This window comes from Heterodontus francisci, chromosome 13 (assembly GCF_036365525.1).
Source record: "Heterodontus francisci isolate sHetFra1 chromosome 13, sHetFra1.hap1, whole genome shotgun sequence".
Taxonomy (NCBI): domain Eukaryota; kingdom Metazoa; phylum Chordata; class Chondrichthyes; order Heterodontiformes; family Heterodontidae; genus Heterodontus; species Heterodontus francisci.
Window position 1 is genome coordinate 47,267,075 of NC_090383.1, and position 21,897 is coordinate 47,288,971.

Below are 21,897 nucleotides of genomic sequence, written 5' to 3' on the forward strand. Positions count from 1 at the left end.
TCAATTCTGGATCTTTGTCTGATTCTCTTTCAATCTCTCTAGCTGTCCTTGCTCTGGGTGTAGCAGGAACTGCCACAAACTGCACGAATGATTCAGCTTCCTTCTCTAGTGAAGATCTGTGTGTTTGTCCTTCAACTGGCTCTATGATGTCTTGGTCAGCCAGTTCCTTGATCTTTGCCTCAACTTTCCCTCTCAAATCAAAAGATGTTCTGCATACAGGCTGAGCTACAGGCTTCACGTCCTTGTCAATTTTTAATCTCACTCAGTGGTTGTGCAACTTCCCAATTCCTTGAAACACTGATTCAAACTCATCTCAAAGCTCTGCATAGGAATTCACAAAATTCACTTTCAATCCAATATGTAGCACCCCCAAGGCTTGGTCAGTTTCTCTACTCAGAAGAGGCTCACCATCCTCCTCAATCACTACGAATTCTGCCTCTACTCTGATCCCCAGCTGACACTCACAGTGAAGCATCCAACAGCTTGAAGTGGGGTTTTAGATATGTAAGGATAAAGCTTTTTGACACATTTTTGAGATGTGCACTTGATTCTCTTTGTCCTCAGTTCCTCCCACAGTGATGACATTACTGTCACTGCCTGAATCTACAATAATGCTCACTTCAACACCCCCAACAATCACTGGAACTTTCTCATGGTTGCTTCCATTGACAGAAAACATTTATCCACGATTGCTATTCGTGTTCTCACTCACTGCATCTTCTTCAACTCATCTCACAGTTGTACTACTTCCATCCCTATTTCCTTTTCGTGGTTTGCCAGACTTCCCACTCTGTTCAGCTTTGCTTCTGCACTTGTTGGCAAAAAGGTCTCTGCCCCCACATTTTCTACATCTCTTTCCCTTGGCAGGGCAGCAATCACCTCTTCCATAGTGCCCCAAGTTGCCACATCTGAAACACTCTTTCTCAGACTTTTGCTATTTACATTTACGTGTACCTGGATTCCGTTGTGTCACTCGATTAACCTCAGATTTTGTCGTGCCGATGGTGGAAATGGGTTTAAGTTTCATGCTGTGAACTTGTCCATCCACTGCTTCCAATGAAGCCGCTATTTTTAAAGTATTATCCAACGTTAAGTCACTTCCTCGCTCCAGCAGCCTGTGCCTCAACTTATCCAATTTGCAATGTTGGACCACCTAATCCATTATCTGGTTATTCAGATCTGCTGCAACATAATTGCATCCATCCGATGCCTGTCTCAAACGAGTCACAAACTAGGCTACTGTTTCACCCTCTTTCTGTCTCATCTGATGGAAAACATGCCTTTGGAACATGGCATTTGGCGCCACCACGTTCATAATCCACCTTTTCTCTCATGTCAGGCAACATTTTGAAAGTCTCCCTCAGTGGCGCGCCCACACTGAACAGCAATAAGGCCCATCGCTGTGCTTTCTGCACCTCCGTCGCCCCATCCAAAAACAAGCCACGACTATCAGCATATGCTTCAAACTCCTCCAGCCACGCTTTCCATTTCACACTGACGGAACTGGCATCACCCGTTGGATTAATTCCCCAGACTGCAGACATATCAGCTCCAGCAAATGCCATGATATAATCCTAAATATCTCCAAATTTACCTCTGTATTGTTTCTCGGTATATCCCCATTGCCAATGTCATCTCAGGCTGAAAAATCACACTTGAAGTCACAGATTTAACTTTAACAAAGATTTAACAAGCTTTAATAAAAAGACTTCTGCAGAGTTCTTGCTTACTGCTGCTCACTATGGATACAAAGCCTATCTAACCTTACAACAACCCCCAGTTTACGTGTTTTCCCTAAAGCACAAATCTATGTTCAGTTTCACTTCCAAGTACCATATAGTCTCTAATACTCAAGCCCACACGTACAATCACGACAGTCAGCAGCTCTGGAGGCAGGAGCTAATCCCTTAAAGGGACGGCATCCCCGACGGCAGACAGCTAATTGGCTACCTGCCTTGGAATTGCAACGGGGGTCCAACGGAGGGCCGAGGAGGGTTCTCCCCCACCTTCTGGCCTGTTGCCAGAATAAATCCGGCCCAGTGTCTATGGTACAAAATTTGTAGTGGAGACCGAAGACAATGGTTTTGATCTTCTCAATGTTTAACTGAATTAAACTGTGGCTCAACCAGAACTGGATGACAAGAAGTCTGACATCACAGAGAAAGTGGAAGGGTAAAGAGAGTTGGTAGTGAAGTAGAACTGGGTGTAGTCAATGTACTTGTGAAAACTGACCACTTGTCTTCAGATGATGTTGGCAAAGGGCAGCACGGAAATGAGGAAGTGGAGGGGGCTGAGGATTAATCTTTGGGGTACTCCAGAGATATTGAAGTGAGGGCAGGAAGCAAAACCATTACCGGAGATGCTCTGATTAGGATTGAAACCAGCGAAGGCAGTCTCACTGAACTTGACAACATCTGAGTAGCATTGGAAGAGAATTGTGTGGTCAATCCTGTTAATGGACAAGAAATAATAGTGCACCATTGTCACAGTAACAGGAAATGCCATTTGTCACTTTGATTAGAGCTGTTGTAGTGCTGTGGCGGGATGGAAACCTGCTTGGAGAGATTCAAACATGGAGTTGCTAGAAAGATGGGCACAGATTCAGAAGGCAATACCCATTCAAGGAGTCGAGAGGGGAAAAGGAGGTTGTAGATGGAATGATAATCTGCAAAAACAGAAGGATCGGGCATAGATTTTGGGGAAGAGGCGTGATGACTTCAGTTTTGAAAGGAAGCAGGGCAGTAGGTGAGGAGAAGGATCTCAGGGTGATTTCTGCTGCCCCGGGCAAAGGGTGACAGAAATCAAGGAGGGAAACGACTTAAGACACTGAAAAGCTGATATCAAGGGGTGGAGGAAATCGGAACAAAATATAATTGATAACAATAGAGGCAAAGAGGGCAAAAGTAATCATTCAGTATGTCAATGTACTATTCAATGTGATACTGAGCTACAAAAACCAGCTTGGCTTTAGTCAGTTTTGTGTTCAATTACTTGGAATAGTGGTGGGGACACTATGGGTTAACATTAAAATTAATCAGATGAGAGATTAGAAAACATTAGCATTGAACAGAATTTCCACTCTTAATCCAACAGTGTGTGGTGTGCACAGGTAGGGGTGTGATGTTCCCTATGGTCAATTAGCCCTCTGACACTCACTGTCCATATGAGGTAAGGTCAGCTAAGCGAGGTACAGAGGACCTACTGCTGCTTGTAGAATTAGGCATGTCACCCTCTTTGGGAAATAGATGAAAAACTTGGAAAATCACTAATCTGCATAGTAGGTGCTGTTTGGTCGCATTAGCAGAATGCCCGTCTCTGGTAACCTAATCAAAGAGCAACTTCAAACTTCTCAAAGCCAAATGCAATGTTAATATCTGGATGATCCTTAATCCTCATCCCAAATATAAGCTTTGGTGCAACAAATTTCTCCTCTCATCATCAGTAAAATACTATTTTTCCTACTTTATGACAGTGACTCTTCTTCTATTTATTCAAGTTTATAAGCCAATCAAATCAAAATTAAAAGCAGTTTGTCTATCAATCTCAACAGCGAAAGTGTTTACCATGGTTCCATAATCATATTAGCACATTATGTTTACCGCTCAAATTTAAGTTCAATGGGCCTTTAAAATTCAATTTATGTAGGCGGTCAAAAAAGTGGAATGGTGCCCTTTAACAGCATCCTCCAATTTATGCAGCTGAATAGAACCAAAGAAACTGTAGCTCTCACCTAAAGAGAGAAAATTTACCTTCTAATGGGCAACTGCAAATAGTTTTTGGAATCCAGTAAATGCTTTGGTGAACAAAGTAAGTCAATTAAGCAGGAGTTTGGATGAATCAGTTTCTATCCTTCAGTTAAACCTGCGAGCAAGCATATACATTTCCCTTCAACAGCTTTTCACAATAAAGTGCTTTACAAATCACATAAATGTTAACTTGCATAATAGACCGGGCGAAAACACGGTCAGAGAATCATTCTCAACAATTCCACAGGAGGCATTTCTGATTGCAGCAGGGGAGAGTAGGCCAATTTGATCAGTTTAACTTTGGTTCAATAACCCACCTCCAAATCAATAACATTTTGATGGTGTAATAGTATTTAGTTATTGGAACAGTATCAATTTCACAGGCAGATGCACAGGGGAGCTGAGAGTCACTGGGGATGGTGAAATTGTGAGCCAGCAGATCAGGTGATGGATTAGCTACACAGCTAAGCTGCTGTTTCTGACATTGCCAAGAAGGTTCTCAGTTAACATTGTAAGTCAGTTAGAATACAATTACACATAGAAATTGCAAAGTACATTCATGAACTGGTGAACCAAAATTTCTGCATTGCTCTCAAGATTAGCTCAAGCCCTTCCGATCACATTTCAATCAGTTAGTAACTATCTATGAAACTGACAAGCCAAAGCTCTTCAGTGACCTGTTGATAACTGATCCCTTCTCAGCACATTGAGAGCAACTGTGCAAAAAAAACCTGACTTTCAGGTCTAACAGGATTTGTGCCTGCGTTTTAGGAATTTATAGAAGTTATTTATAGACAGAACAGCAAAAAACATACCACAAACATACGCAAACATATTCAATTAATTAAAAACTTTGCTTTGGAGTGGGTTTACTGATGAGGGTTTTACTGCACTTGAGTAATTTGGTTTATGTAGAATAACAAAATTGGTACACATTTGAGAATTCCTGGCATTACGAGAGAGTGCTTTGCCACCAAACAGCACTTTCAGAGAGCAAGTAATTTATCGATTTAGGCCGAGAGTGACAGTGTTGTACAATACCATCCATTTATTTGTCTTTGGTAGAATTAGAATAAGAGCAACCACACTATTACTTAGTGTACAAAATTAATCATACACCATGGGACCATTCATTTTCATCTTTCCAAAAATATAAAGAACATATTTGCTTACTCACTCTTTTACTTCTAATTTACAGGATTTTGGGGGATGGGGAAATAAGCAAATGTGCTCTTTACTTTTCTGTTGATCAAAGTGGTGTAAATATACACAAAACTTACATCATGGATGTATCTCTACCTCATCTATATAAGACTGTTGCTACATGATGGAGTTCTTGACATTCAAGGCAAGCATAGTATTATTAGAATGATTCCAGGGATGAGGGATTACAGTTAACATGGAAAGATTGGAAAAGCGGGGTTTGTTCTCCTTACAGCAGGGACGGCTAAGAGGAGATTTGATAGAGATGTTCAAAATCACACTGGGTTTTGATAGAGTAAATAAAGAGAAATGGTTTCTAATGGCTGAAGAGTTGGTAACAAGAGGGTGTGGATTTAAATAAAAAGAACCAGAGGCAAAATGTGGAAAAATATTTTACACAGCGAGTGGTTGGGATTTTGAATGCATTGCCTAGTAGCGCGGTGCATATAGATTCAATAGTAACCTTCAAAAGGGAATTAGAAAAATACTTGAAGGCAAAAAAACTGCAGGGTTATGGGGAAAGTGCAGGGGAGTGGGACTAACTGGACTGCTCTTCGAAAGAGCCAGTGCAGACCTGATGGGCGAAATGGTCTCCTTCTGTGCTGTCCTGTTCTATGATTCGATAAGGGGACTAGGAGAGTACGACACCAAGTTTCAGTATATGTGCGATTTAGTATAAATATAATAAAGGTAAATTCAGAAACTGATTCTTTATGGGCGATATTACAGAGGAGAAAGGTCTTTAGGATGGACATTCAGCCAGAATGGAGTGGCAGTTTAGAAGGACAGAGCGGTCGGGTAGTTTTTTTTGAGGTGGGGGGGGGGGGGGGGGGGACAATGATGGTAGTTTTGAAACTGAAGCAAAGAGAGCCTTAGGAACAGACGAGAGAGACAGAAAATTGGGAGGGATAGAGATAGGACTGTCCTGGAGTGGGGCAAAGAACTCTTGTGTCTCCAACATTGACAACATTGCCTGCTGGTAGCCTGGGAGTTCCTTCTTCAACTTTCCCTCCACAGCAGGGCCCCCACACACCACAGCCCATGCTCAGCATATCAACGCCCCCACCCCCATCCCATTGCTACCAATAACAGATGGAACAATTGGGAGTATTGGGGAGGGCAGGCAATCATGGGGGTCTTGGGGGGGGGGGGGGGTCGCGTGGGTTGGGAGGATGATCACACGGGTCGGAGGGCAATCGTGTGGGTTGGGTGGATCACAAGGTCTGGAGTATCGCAAGTCAGGGAAATCTGGAACAGTAGGTGAATAGGGATGGGTGTTGGGAAGAGAGGGAACTGGGGATTGAGGGAATTGGGGCTCAGGTGAGAGGGAGTCTGGGGATTAGGATTCGAGCTAGAATTGGGGGTCAGTGGTGGGCGTGATGACCAGCATTTTCAGTGCAACCAGCAGCAGCAGCAATGTGGAGAATGGGAGCAGCCAGTAAGTAAAACCTTACTGTGAACAGTGAAAGATTGTTTCTAATGCTGGGTGAATGGAGAACAACGGGATGGAAACAAGCATTCCCACTGCAAGAACCATTGGGGAATGGGAGGAGGAAGGTTCATGAACTAAAGACTATTAGTGTGTGGGATCCTTTATCAGGTGGCTATTGAGCGGGAGACAAACATGATTTAAAAGGGAATGGCACAAGTACATAAAGAGGTGAGATGCCATGATTGGCATGTGAGAGTCGGAGGGACGGTGAGAGAGAGGAGGTGTTGGGGGGGGGGGGGGCGGTGTCCACAGAGAGTGGGGTCAGAGAGAAGTGGGGTCAGAGGGAGGAGGGTTGATACAGAGTGGATGGCAGGGTGTTGTGAGAGGTGGGTGAGAGGGAGGGCGTCCGAGAGATGGGAAGGCGTCAGAGAGATGGGGAGGCGTCAGAGAGTGAGACCAGAGTTAGAAAGAGCGAGGGCTTCAAGGGTGGTAGTCTCAGGACTATTGTCCAAGTCACATGCTAATTAGCATCGGAACAAACAAATCAGGAAAGTAAATATGTGACTGAGGGAGTGGTGTGGCAAAGGATGACCCCATTTCATGGGACACTGGCACCAGTCCTGGGACAGGAAGGAGCTGTACCACTGAAATGGGCTGCACCTGAACCAGGCTGGGGCCAAGTTCCTGGCTGAAAGGATCAATAGGAATGCAGAAATTACTTAAAACCAATAAAGTCTGGGACAGCAGTGAAAATAGCCTAAAAGAGAGATACGAGTGAAGTCCAGATCATAAATTGTAATATAAATACTTCAAATTCAGAAAAAAAATATATAGAAAACAAGAGTGATGAAAACAAGTGTGTAAAGTTAAAAACTGAGAAAAACAGCAGAGATCAGAGAAGTCTGTTGAAAATGCAGAGACTTTAATTTTCACATAGACTGGGAGAAGCAAAATAGCTTGAATCCCAAAACTAGTGAATTTCTTGATGTATTCTAGACAGTTTTCTGGAACAATATGTCTTGCAGTCACAAGAAAATCGGCCATATCACAACATTTAGTGATGTGTAATGAGCCAGAATGAGTCAACAATTGAACAGTAAGAGAACAGTGACCATAACATGCTTTAATTTGGTGTTGGGATCAAAAAGGTGTTCTGAAGTATTTGGTAGAATACAAGACCTGTAAATCCCCCTTAAAAGGCAAGAGCTCCAATTGTGTAGTGAAACAACATTGGTCAATAAGAGAAGTGAGAGATAGTTTAAAACTAAAAGGAAGGGCATACACAAATGAAAAGAATGGTAGAGGTCCTGTGGACTGAGAGATATAAAGAACCGTAAAGGGATACAAAGAAAGCAGTAAGAGCTGCAAAAAGGGAATATGGGAAAAAATTTGTAAGGGCTATTAAGGACAACACAACAGGATTTTGCAAGTATATCAAGAGAAAGAGGGCGGCAAAGGGTAATGTGGATCACTTAAAGAAAGGTAAAGGAGATACAGCAATTGGAAAAACAGGAAATAGCAGATTGCAATACTTATGGAGGGATAGGAATGGCAGCTCAATGTTCCTGGTTACAGGCTTTTCAAACGCGATAGGGAGGGGGATAAGAAAGAAAGAAAGGATGATACGTTGGAAGGTTCATCAAATGAGGCCATAGGGATTGAGCTAAGGAACAAAAAAGGGGCAATCACACTGCTGGGAGTGTACTATAGACCCCTAAACAGTCAGAGGGAGATAGAACAGCAGATATGTAGGCAAACCTCTGAGATGTGCAAAAACAATAGGGCAGTAATAGTAGGGGAATTTTAACTACCCCAATATTAACTGGGATAGTTTTAGTGTGAAAGGAATTGAGGGATCAGAATTCTTCAGCTGCATTCAGAAGTCTTTTGGCCAGTATGTAGCAAGTCCAAAAACAGGGCGCAGTTTTAGACTCAGTTTTCGGAAATGCAGATGGGCAGGTGGAAGGAGTGGCAGTGGGACAGCATTTTGGTGGTAGCGATCATAATTCAATCAGTATTAACATAATTATGAAAAAGGTCAGAGTTAGAACAGGAGTTAGAGTTCTCAATTGGGGCAAGGCCAATTTTACTAAACTGAGCAGTGATTTATCAAAAGCGGACTGGAAACAGCTACTTGAAGGTAAAACATTGTCAGAGCAGTGGGTGGCATTCAAAGGGAAGATTCAAGGGGTTCAGACTACACATGTTCCCACAAAGAAAAAGGGTGAGACGGCCAAATCTACAGCCCCATAAGACAGACAGGAAAGCTTATGTCCAACACCAAGAACTCAATACTACAGAAAGCCGAGAGGAGTGTAGAAAATGGGGCGGTGAAATAAAAAAAGAAATTAGGAAAGCTAAGCGAGGGCAAGCAAAATCAAGCTGAACCCAAAGATATTTTATCAATACACTAAGAGTAAAAGGATAACTAAGGAGAGAGTAGGGCCCATAAAAGACCAAAAAGGTAACTTATGTGTAGGAGTGGAAGATATTGGTTTGGTTATTAATGAATACTTTGCATCTGTCTTCACAAAAGAGGGGGACGAAGCAGATATGCAGGGGCGGTACAGTGGTTAGCACCGCAGTCTCACAGCTCCAGCGACCCGGGTTCAGTTCTGGGTACTGTCTGTGCGGAGTTTGCAAGTTCTCCCTGTGACAGTGGGTTTGCTCCGGTTTCCTCCCACATACCAAAGACTTGCGGGTTGATAGGTAAATTGGCCATTGTAAATTGCCCCTAGGTGGTATGAGAATTGAGGGAAGGTGGGAATGTGTGAAGGAAATGGGATCAATGTAGGATTGGTATAAATGGGTGGTTGATGGTCGGCACAGACTTGTTGGGCTGAAGGGCCTGTTTCAGTGCTGTATCTCTCTATGACTCCCCAGATCCTGCTGCTCCTGCACCCAGTTTAGAATCGTATTGAGTCTCCTCATTCTTCTTACCAAAATGTATCACTTCACGCTTCGCTACATTGAATTTCATCTGCCATCTGTTTGCTCCTTCAACCAGCCTGTCTACATCCTGTTGAAGTCTATCACTATTCTCCTCACAGTACACAATACTTCCAAGTCTTTATTTTATTCGTTCGTGGGATGTGACCATCACTGGCTAGGCCAACATTTATTGCCCATCTCTAATTGCCCTGAAGAAGGTGGTGGTGAGCTGCCTTCTTGAACCACTGCAGTCCTTGGGGTGTAGGTACACCAACAGTGCTGTTAGGAAGGGAGTTCTAGGATCTTGACCCAGCAACAGTGAAGGAACGGCGATATAGTTCCAAGTCAGAATGGTGTGTGGCTTGGAGGGGAACTTGCAGGTGCTGGTGTTCCCATGCATCTGCTGCTCTTGTCCTTCTAGGTGGAAGAGGTCACGGGTTTGGAAGGTGCTGTCGGAGGTGAGTTGCTGCAGTGCATCTTGTAGATGGTACACGCTGCTGCCACTGTGCATTGGTGGTGAAGGAAGTGAATGCTGAAGTTGGTGGGTGGGGTGCCAGTCAAGCGGGGCTGCTTTGTCCTGGATGGTGTCGAGCTTCTTGATTGTTGTTGGAGCTGCACCCATCCAGGCACGTGGAGAGTATTCCATCACACTCCTGACTTGTGCCTTGTAGATGGTGGACAGGCTTTGGGGAGTCAGGAGGTGAGTTACTCATCGCAGAATTCCTAGCCTCTGACCTGCTCTTGTAGCCACAGCATTTATGTAGCTGGTCCAGTTCAATTTCTCGTCAATGGTAACCCCCAAGATGTTGATAGTGGCAGGTTCTGGAGCAGAGGTCTTCATTACTATTGCCGGAATATTGTCAGGACCCATAGCCTTTGCAGTATCCAGTGCCTTCAGTCGTTTCTTGATACACGCGGAGTGAATCGAATTGGCTAAAGTCTGGCTTCTGTGATGCTGGGGACTTCGGGAGGAGGCCAAGATGGATCATCAACTCGGCACTTCTGGCTGAAGATTGTTGCAAATGCTTCAGCCTTATCTTTCGCACTGATGTGCTGGGCTCCCCCATCATTGAGGATGGGGATATTTGTGGAGCCACCGCCTCCAGTTAGTTGTTTAATTGTCCACCACCATTCATGGCTGGATGTGGCAGGACTGCAGAGCTTAGATCTGATACGTTGGTTATGGGATCGCTTAGCTCTGTCTATCGCATGCTGCTTACACAGTTTGGACAACAAGTAGTGCTGGGTTGTAGTTTCGCCAGGTTGATACCTCATTTTTGAACTATGCCTAGTGCTGCTCCTGGCTAACCCTCCTGCACTCTTCATTGAACCAAGGCTGGTCCCCTGGCTTGATGGTAATGGTAGGGTGGGGGTTATGCCGGGCCATGAGGTAACAGATTGTGGTTGAGTATAATTCAGCTGCTGTTGATGGCCCACAGCGCCTTATGGACGCCCAGTTTTGTATTGCTAGATCTGTTCAAAATCTATCCCATTTAGCAAGTGGTAGTGCCACACAACACGATAGAGGGTGTCCTAAATGTGAAGGTGAGCCTTGGTCTCCACAAGGACTGTGATATGGTCATTCCTACCAGTACTGTCATGGACAGATGCATCTGCGGCAGGCAGATTGGTGAGGACGAGGTCAAGCATATTTTTCCCTCACCACCTGCTGCAGACTCAGTCTAACAGCTATGTCCTTTATGAGTCTGCCAGCTCGGTCAGTAGTGGTGCTACCAAGCCGCTCTTGGTGAAGGACACTGAAGTCCCCCACCCAAGTTGCTGAGTTTATCCTTTTTTTTTGAATAAGAGTGTAAATCTGCAATTCTCCAGTCCTCTGGTACCATCCCTGTATCTAAGGAGGATTGAAAAATTATGGTCAGTGCCTCCCCAATTTTCATCCTTACTTTCCTCAGTATCCACAGATATACCTGATACGGTCCTGGTGACTTATCAACTTTAAGTACAGCCAGTCTTTCTAATACCTCCTCTTTATCAATTTTTAGCCCATTCAGTGCCTCAACCTCCTCCTCTTTGACTATGACTTTGGCAGAATCTTCTTCCTTGATAAAGGCGTAAAACCCCTTTTTGGTGCCTAATCAGCACTACCCCTCCTTTTACCATACTTCGACACCTCCTGCAATTGCATAGGAAGGTACCGAGGTGTTGGGGGGTAATGGAGGAGTGGACAAGGGCATCATGGAGTTAACAATCTCTTCGGAATGCTAACAGTAGAGGGGAGGGAAAGATGTGTTTGGTGGTGGCATCACGCCGGAGGTGCAGAAATGGCAGAGCATGATCCTCTGGATGTGGAGGCTGGACAAGCGGAACCGGATTCAGAGAAATTGTACGGTACGTCGAACAATCCTTGTTCCAGTCCTACTCAAGCCCGCTTCCCCAACTCTTATTCCAGTATATTGATAGCTGTATCGGTGCCTGCTCTTGCCATGAACTGGAAAACTTAACAACGTTGCTTGCAATTTCCACCCTTCTCTAACCTTCAAATGGACCATCTCCGACACTTTCCTTCCCTTTCTCGACTTCGTTGTCTCCATTTATGGGGATAGGCTGTCCACTAATATTCATTACAAGCCCACCAACTCCCACAGCTACCTTGAATACATTTCCTCACACCCTACTTCCTGTAAGGACTCCATTCCATTCTCCCAATTTCTCTATCTCCAATGCATCTGTTCTGATGATGCAATCTTCCTCACCAGCACTTCTGATATGTCTTCCTTTTTCCTCAACCAAGGATTCTCCCCACTGTGGTTGACAGGGCCCTCGACTGTGTCCGAACCATTTCCTGCACTTCTGCCCTCACCCCTTCCCCTCTCTCCTAGAACCGCAACAGGGTTCCCCTTGTCCTCACTTCCCACCCATCAGCTTCCACATCCAAAAGATCATCCTCTGCCATTTCTGCCACCTCTGAGGTGATGTCACCATCAAACAAATTTTCCCCTCTCCTCCTCTGTTAGTATTCCGAAGGGATCATTCCCTCCGTAACACCCTAGTCTACTCCTCCATCACGCCCGACATCTCGTCCCCTTCCCATGCAATTGCACGAGGTGTAATACCTGCCCTTTTTCCTCCTCTCTCCTCACCAACCAAGGCCCCAAACACTCCTGTCAGGTGTAGCAGCAATTTACTTGTACTTCTTTCAATTTAGTATACTTCATTCGCTGCTCAAAATGCGGTCACCTCTACACTGAGGAGACCAAACGCAGAATTGATTACCGCTTTGCGGAACACCTCTGCTCAGTCTGCAAGCATGACCCCGAGCTTCCGATTGCTTGCCATTTTAATTCACCACCCTGCTCTCATGCCCACATTTCAGTCCTAGACCTGCTGCAGTGTTCCAGTGAACCTCAACACAAGTTCCAGGAACAGCACCTCATCTTCCAGTTAGGTACTCTACTGCCTTCTGGACTCAACATTACGTTCAACATTTTCAGAGCATGACTGGCTTCTTTTTATTTATTTATTTTTAAACTATGTGCCTGCCTTAAACTTGTGTTTCATGTTTGTGCTTTTGGACTGAGCTGTTCATTATTCTGCCACTAACACTCTCTCTGGACTAATGCTTTGTCTTTTACAACTATTAGGGCTCCCTTTGCCTTTGTTCTATGACGTCTTTGTAATTTAATCTCTCCTGCCCTCTGCCCGATCACACAACTTCCTTTTTAGATTTTTTTTTTAAGAGATACAGCACTGAAACAGGCCCTTCGGCCCACCGAGTCTGTGCCGACCATTAACCAGCCATTTATACTAATCCTACACTAATCTCATATTCCTACCACATCCCCACCTGTCCCTATGCTCCCCTACCACCTACCTATACTAGGGGCAACTTATAATGGCCAATTTACCTATCAACCTGCAAGTCTTTGGCTGTGGGAGGAAACCGGAGCACCCGGAGGAAACCCACGCAGACACAGGGAGAACTTGCAAACTCCACACAGGCAGTACCCAGAATTGAACCCGGGTCGCTGGAGCTGTGAGACTGCGGTGCTAACCACTGCGCCACTTCACCCCAGCAGTCCCCCCCCCCCCGCCCCCACTTTCACTTGCTATTACATTTCTAACCTTTGCCAGTTCTGATGAAAGGTCACAGACCTGAAACATTAACTTTGTTTCTCTGTCCACAGATGCTGCCAGAGCTGCTGAGTATATTCCAGCACTTTCTGTTTTTATTTCAGATTTCCAGCATCTGCAGTATTTTGCTTTTATCCTTATGATACTATGATCACTGTCCCCTTAAAATCCCCCCACTGACACTTGATCCACCTCATTCCCCGGAACCAGATCCAGCAATGCTTTCTTTCTGTTTTTATTTCAGATTTATGCTTCCTCGTTGGACCGGAAAGATATTCATGTAGAAAATTCTCCTGAAAGCACTTTGGAAAATCTTCCCCCTCTCTGCTCTTTACACTATTACTATCCCAGTCTCTATTAGGATAATTAAAGTCCACCATTATAACTACACTATAATTTCTGCACCTCTCTGTAATTTTCTTGCAAATGTGTTCTTCTATATCTTTCCCACCAGTTGGTGGTATACAGAATACACCCTGTAAGTTTAATGGTGCTTCTGTTTCTTAGCTCTAACCAAATAATGTCCTTGACCCCTCTAGGAGATCCTCTCTCTCCAGCACTGTAATATTATCCTTAATTAATACTACCACCCCTCCTCCTTTCTTTCTATCCCTATCTTTCATGAACACCTTGTATCCAGGAATATTTAATACCAAGTCCTGCCCTTTTTTGAACAAAGGAGGGCGGGGTGGGGGGGGGGGGGGGTTAACCTATTAACATAGGCAAGGAATTAGTTATGAGGTAGGAGACTGAGAGTAGAGATCATGGATACATTTACAACTTCCATTTATATAGTGCCCTTAATGTAATAAAACATCCCAAGGTGCTTCACAGGAGTGGTACCAAATAGAATTTAACATTGAGTCATACAGAGAGATATAAGGACAGGTGACCAAAGTTTCGTCAAAGAGGTAGGTTTTAAGGGGCATCTTAAAAGAGAAGAGAGAGGGAGAGAGGTTTAGGAAGGGGCAGCCACAGCTGAATTGGTAGGATGTGACTTGTAGTGTCCTCCATGGATCTGTACCAGAGTGTCACTGAATTTATAAATTGCTTAAGATGAAGGAACAGTAAGCATTATATCCAAGTTTGCTGACAATACTCATTTAGGTGTCAGTAAATAATGTTGATAGTATCATGCAGGGCCCCACCTGCCAAGAATGAGGAATATTAATTTTGCCACATGAACATTAATTTTAAACTGTTACGGAAGTGAAGAAAGAACTGGGTAAAAAAAAAAACCCACAATGGATCCTTGGCTGGAGAGGCATATTTTGCATATTAACAGACAGTACTTGGAAAGGACAAAGGGACTACTCCAATTTAATCCACAGTGCACTTTTGATTACCAGATGTTGAAGGTGGAGGAACTAGCATTCAGGTTAACTGCTCAGATGGCCGAATACACAGAAGACGTGGCAAGACCAGTTTCGTTATAGTTCCGATGAAGGGTCACTGACCCGAAACGTTAACTCTGCTTCCCTTTCCACTGATGCTGCCAGACCTGCTGAGTGATTCCAGCATTTCTTGTTTTTATTTTAGTTATATGACTAACTGGCTGTTGCAGGAATTTGAACTTGCCACAGAGTTTTAAACTGGCAGAAAGCTCCTGGCTCCTGGACTGAGAACATCTCTCCTGTCTGCTCTCATCTTGTTCTCACCAGCTTTGGAATCCATTGAAGACGCAGGAACCCCAAGAGAGAAAAGTCTCCTGCAGTGAACAAGGTTTTAAGAAGAATACTGGGCCCCAACGAAAAGCAAGGTCTACCTACAAGTAAGGACTACAGGTACCTCGAAGCACAGTAACAAAAACCCCTCTTCAGAGATTGCCTCAAATCTCTCCACTTTATTTTTCTTCTGCTCTTTTCTGTCTCTATTTGCATGTGCGTATCGCGTATGCATGCTAGCATGGGTGCAGCGTGTATCCGTAGGCGTTAACTGAATTAGAGTTTAAGTTTTAATAAATTTCACTTTTCTTTTTTAAACCTAAGAAGGCCTGTTTGTGCTCTATTCTTTGCCTTATAATTGGAAAGCAGTGAACAAGGATTCACTGTTACAGTAAGACCAGGAAAAGGCTGAAATGTACCTCAGACACCTTTCGCACCTGCTCGTAACAATAGGAACAGAAAATTGCAAAGGAAAATTAATAGATTAAGTGAGTGGGCAAAATTGCGGAAGATGGAGTTCAATGTGGGAAGTGTGAGGTCACCCGCTTTGGACCCAAGAAAAATAAATCAGAGTAATTACTAAATGCTGAGAAGCTCAGAACTGTGGATGCGCAGAGCGACTTAGGGGTCTAAGCACAGAAATAACTAAACGCTAGCGAACAATTAAAAAAGAAAAATTTTAAAGGCTAATGGAATGTTCACCTTTATCTCAAAGCATTGGAATACAAGGGGTAGGAGTTACGCTACATTGATATAAAGATATGATTATGCCCTATCTGGGTTCAGTTCTGGGCACCGCACACCTTTGCAGTGCAGATTCACCGGAATAATACTGGGACTTAAAAGATTACATTATGAGGTCAGTTTGCATAGACTAGGCTTGTATTCCCTTGAGTATTGAAGATTACGTGGTGATCTAATTGTAGTATTTAAGATAATTAAAGAATTTTCGAGGTTAGACAGAGAGAAATTATTTCCGCTGGTGAGGAATGTCCTGAACAAGCAGGCATAACCTTATAACAACAGACAGACTATTCAGGAGTGATATTAAAAACACTTCTTCACACAAAGGGGAAATATGTGAAACTCCCCCCACCCCCTGCTAAAAGTGCTGTTGAGGCTAAGTCAATTCAAAATTTCAAAACTGAGATTGATAGATTTTTGTTAGGCAAGGGTTACAGAACCAAGACAAGTGAATGGAGTTAATAAGCAGATCAGTCATGATCTAACTGAATAGTGGAACAGGATTGAAGTGGGGCAGCTGACATGGGAGTGGGGGACGAGATGGTGGCTCAGATGCGGGTGCGGGGGAGATGCCGGAATAAAACTTTTTGACTGTGTCGAGTCAGGCCCAGAATATTTTGATGCAGTCTAAGCAAATCTGGTGGTGAATGGCAGTTGTATGCCAGTGAACTAAGCAACAACAGTGTAATATGTGCCAATTCCGTGAACAACCACTTGACTGAATTGAAAGGTTTCGCTGGTTAGATTGGTTAGATAACAAAATTCCCTCACTGAAGAATGTTTTCCTCCATATGCACTATCTTTTTCTGTAACAACTATCAGGGAACATGTGATGTACTGCACAAGCCAATATTAATATTTTTATAAGCCTCAGCTTTATCTCTTATTTCTATGGAGTTAGATATAGCTGTTGGGTCTAAAGGGATCAAAGGGTATGAGGAGAAAGCGGGAACAGGTTACTGAGTTGGATGATCAGCCATGATCATAATGAATGGCGGAGCAGGCTCGAATGGCCGACTCCTGCTTCTATTTTCTATGTTTCTATGCCCTTACACTCCCAGCTCATTGAAGTTTGGAGCTCAGCACGACATTGTGCTCTTCTTCCATTGCCTTCACCTCTGCGCCCACTTCTTTGGTCAAGAGTGTTTCCCCCCGCCCCACCACAGTGGATCCTTTTACCCAGCTCCAGTATTTGCCCTCCACCTGGACCCTTCCCTCTGGCCTCTTACGCTCTCTTTATCTTTTCATTGAGAACTGCTGGCGTGACATGAGCTGTTTCAATTTCTCTACTCCCCTCACTCACTCTAACCAGTCTCCCTCTGAACTTGCTGCATTCCGTTCTCTCAGGTCCAACCCTAACATTGGCAAACTGACCTCCACCTAGCAGAGGCCAAACGCCAACTCTCTGATGGTTCCTCCGACCTCCCTCTGGATCATGACCCCACCACTGTACATCAAGCTATTGGTTCCAAGACTGTCACTGGCATCACCTCCTCTGGAGATCTTCCCTCCATGGTTTCCAACCTCAGTTCCCCACCCGAAAAGCCCGCTTCTACTTCCTTCCCAAGATCGATAAACATGACTACCCTGTTAGACCTATCATTTCAGACTGTTCCTGCCCCACTGAACTGATTTCTTCCCATCTTGACTCTACTTTATATCCCCTTGTCTATTCCCACTTATACCTGTGACACTTTCAATGCCCTCCATCACTTTAACAGTTTCCAATTTCACTGTCTCCTCTTCACCATGGACGCTCAATCTCTCTACACCTCCATCCCCCATCAGGACGGTGAGGACTCTGCTTCTTCCTTGAACGGAAGGTCCAACCAGTCCCCATCCACCACCATCCTCCTCCTCCTCTGCCTGGTTGAACTCGTTCTCTCATTGAACAACTTCTCCTTTCACTCATCTCACTTCTTCCACATAAAAGGTGTTGCTATGGGTACTCCCATAAGTCCTAGCTATGCCTGGCTTTTTGTGGGATATGTGTAACATTCCTTGTTCCAGTCCTGCTCAGGCCCCCTCCGCAACTCTTTTTCCAGTACATTGATGACTGTATCGGTACCGTTTTCTACTCTCACCATGAACTGGAAAACCTCATCAACTTTGCTTCTAATTTCCACCCGTCTCTCACCTTCACACGGTCCATCTCTGAGACTTCCCTTCTCTTCTCGACTTCTCTGTCTCCATTTCTAGGGACAGCTATCAACAAATATTCATTATAAGCCCACTGACTCCCACAGCTACCTCAACTACACTTCCTCACACCCTGCTTCCTGTTAGGACTCCATTCCATCCTCCCAGTTACTCCATTACCATCACAATTGTTTCTGATGATGCAACTTTCCACACCAGTGCTTCTGATAGGTCTTTCTTTTTCCTCAACTGTGGAAGCCCACCACCACCCCTCCCCCACACTGTGGTTGACAGGGCCTTCAACCATGTCGGACCCATTTCCCACACCTCTGCTCTCATCCTGTACCCTCCCTCCCAGAACCATGATAGGCTTCCCCTTGTCCTCACCTTCCACCCCGCCTCTCCAATCTCCATATTCAATGGATCATCCTTCGCCATTTCCACCAACTCCAATGTAATACCATCACCAAATACATCTTCCCCTTCCTTCCCCTTTCAGCATTCCAAAGGGACCATTCCCTGCATGACACCTTGGTCCACTCCTCAATCGTCCCCAACAACCCATTCCCTTCCCACAGCACCTTTCCACGCAAGCGCAGGAGCTGCTACACCTGCCCTTTTACTTTCCTTACCTGGTTCCTCAACATATTGTTCTAGAAAACTGTCTCAAATGCATCCCATGAACTTGTCCTCCAATCTACTTTTGCCCATTTGGGGGTTTGTTGAATATGAAGATTAAAGTCGCTCACAATTAATACACTACCCTTGTTACATGCTCCTCTGATTTCCTGATTTATATGGCTTCCAAAGCCCTTGCCCAATATCAACTTTATCTGGGGACTCTTCCGTTGGCATCCCAAAGCTCTCTATCCGGGGTCCGCTCCCACCCGATGGCCCTGATATTAATCCTGCCAGTTTCGTGAGGGAGGCTGTCCTGCATTATTTAAATAAGGCCCGGGAACTAAAATGGCCCGGGTCTCACACTGAGGTCGCTGCAAGGGGTTCTCTCTTGCCTGTCCCAAATACAACCCTATTTAAAATTGAGCCCACACAGTAAGAAAGCAAGTTAGGGTAAATCTTTTTTAAAAACTGTGTCTAATTCTGGGCACCACAATTTAAGAAAGATGTCAAGACTTTGGAGTGGGTGCAAAAGAGCTTCACCAGAATGGTATAAGGGATGAGGGGCTTCAGTTATGAGGATAGACTAGAAAAGCCAGGATTTTTCTCCTTACAGCAGAAAAGGTTAAGGAGAGATTTAATAAGAGGTTTTAAAAATGATGAAGGGTGTTGATAAAGTAAATAAAGGTAAACTGTTTCCAATAGCAGGAAGGTCAGTAACCAGAGGACACACATTTAAGATAACTGGCAGAAGAACCAGGGTGAGATGAGGAGAATTTGGTTTACGCAGCGAGTTGTCAAGATCTGGAATGCACTACCTGAAAGGATAGTGGAAGAAGATTCAATAGTAACATTAAAAAGGGAATTGGATCTATATTTGAAAAGAACAAAATTTGCAGGGCTATATGGAACAACAGGGGAGTGAGACTAACTAAATAGCTTTTTCAAAGAGTCGGAACAGGCACAATGGGCTGAATGGCCTCCTCTGTATAATATGATTCTTCATCATGTAGCAGTAGGAAATGAGATAGAATTTTCAAAATATAACGAATGATAATTAAGCAGACAATAAAAATGAAAAAGCAAGTGCCAGTGCCAAAAGATTCCCAAGCAATGGGAGTTTTAGTAAAATTAGGTTGATAGAATGTCACAGCACAGAATCATGCTGTTCGGAACTCAGTATTAAGATCCTGATAACTTATAAAAATGAGCACATCCTTGCGAAATCTAATAAGATTCTAGCTTTGACCAATCCTGTTCCATCAGATAAATGAAGCTCGCACAAGGCCATCTTTCCACTTACCACACTTTATACGGAGCACACCCAAACAGCCATATGCATCCATTATTTTCACATAATGACCCTTCACAACCTCCTTCTCCTCCAATGCTGAAAAATAAAAACAGCTATTACAATGTGACATGTGAGATCCAACTGAATTCAGACAATAATGACATTAAATGATGGAAGAGCTTTAGCATCTATTCCCATAAAACAAAACTCAGGGCATGGAGAAATTCAGCATAGTAGCAGAGGACCAAATATGATCTATTTGATCATTTCATCTCCCCTCCATTTTAAAACTCTTATTTTCACTCAGTCATTAGTTCTCTGCACCATTCACAAACTCAGTAGGTGGCCTACTCCCAGAGTTGGGCATGAGGAGATGCGACCTGGATTGACTCAACATCTAACATTAAGGGCAGCATTAAGTTTCTGTTAGGCTTTTCCATTGCTAGCACTGAGTTGGGTAAAATCATCATGCTGCATATTGCACTTCTCATTGGACCTTTACAGCCTGATGAGATTTTTCATTCTTTCTGTCTAGGCTGAATAAAAAAAAACAGGCCTCCAATTTGAAACATAGAAAATAGGAACAGGAGTAGGCCATTCGGCCCTTCGAGCCTGCACCGCCATTCAATACGATCATGGCTGATCATCCAAACTCAGTACCCAGTTCCCGCTTTCTCCCCATATCCATTGATTCTTTTAGCTCTAAGAAAGGACACTGCAGCACTTCTTGATATTGAGTTTAAATTCAGGCAAGTTCTGCAGTGAGCACTTACATTAACCTTCAGATTATCTTGTTCTGCACAGTACCAGGCAAATCAGAGGATGTTAATGGAAGCTTTTACTCTGAAATCTTATCAGTGAAAATATTTCCACAATGATAATGCTTTAGTCATCTGCTTGAGTAGGGGTTCCCATCATCGCAGCAGCCTTGACTTTGACATTAACTTAATCTTTGGAATACAAATTGTACACTTCGGTCAGTCTTTTGTCTACACAAGCTGATTGATGCTGTCACAGTTCAAGGTCTTTGATTTGCTACAATGGGGATCAGATGTTAGTGAAGCCCAGATGTTAAAAGGCACTTGTTACTGAATACAGAATCTATATCACTGTATACAAGGTTACACATTACATCATACACCAGCAAACCATAATGTTGTGGTGTCAGCTGTGGCTCAGTGGTAGCACTCTTGCCTCTGAGCCAGAAGCTGTAAATTCAAGTCCCACTCCACAGACTTGAGCAAAATCTGCTTTGATACAGAGTGCTGCGCTGTCAGAGGTGCCATCTTTCAGATGAGACATTAAACCATGGTCTTTCCTTTAAGTGTACATAAAAAAATCCTATTTTGAATAAGAGCAAGGGAATCCAATATTTATCCCACAACCAACATCACCATTGGTGATGATCACATTGTTATTTGTGGGACCTTGTTATGCACAAATTGGCTGCTACATTACAACAGTGCTTTATAAACGCAAGCCCTTCTTTTTTTCATAGTATGGACTATTTCTGACTCTTCTGCCAGTGGAGACAGTTTCTTCTCATTTCTTCTATCAAAACCTTTTTAACACCTCTATCAAATTTCCTCTTAACCTTCTCTGCTCTGAGGACAACAGCACCAGTTTCCCTAGTCTCTCCACCTAATGGAAGTCCCTCAACCCCAGTACCATTCTAGTATATTTCTTCTGCACCCTCCTTCCTAAAGTATGGTACCCATAGAGATTTACCATAACTTCTTTGCTTGTGTACCGTATGCATCTATTAACAAAACCAAAGATCACATTTGTTTTTTTTGAAACAACCTTATCAACTTGTCCTGCAAGTTCAAGACCCACCTTACAGAAATGACTCTGGTCAGTGAAGTGAAGAGCACAGCTCACCTGGCTTACCACCTGTCTCCTAACCCTAAAGCATGTGACAATCTCATGCTAGTCAAGGTAGTTGTGCACAGGAAAAGCAAGGCACTGTGCCAACAAGTATTGTTTCAATCTATGCAAAGAAATACAAACTGCTAGTGACAATGATAACCTTCG

At 43.8% G+C, this 21,897-nt stretch overlaps 1 protein-coding gene across 1 annotated transcript in view; it reads right to left on the bottom strand.

Annotated features, from left to right (window-relative positions):
- The window catches only part of LOC137376366 (synaptojanin-2-like), a 217,607-nt gene that overhangs the window by 183,392 nt on the left and 12,318 nt on the right, over positions 1 to 21,897 (bottom strand). The window contains 1 exon segment of the mRNA XM_068044775.1: positions 19,873 to 19,959. Coding sequence (XP_067900876.1) covers positions 19,873 to 19,959 — 87 coding nt within the window.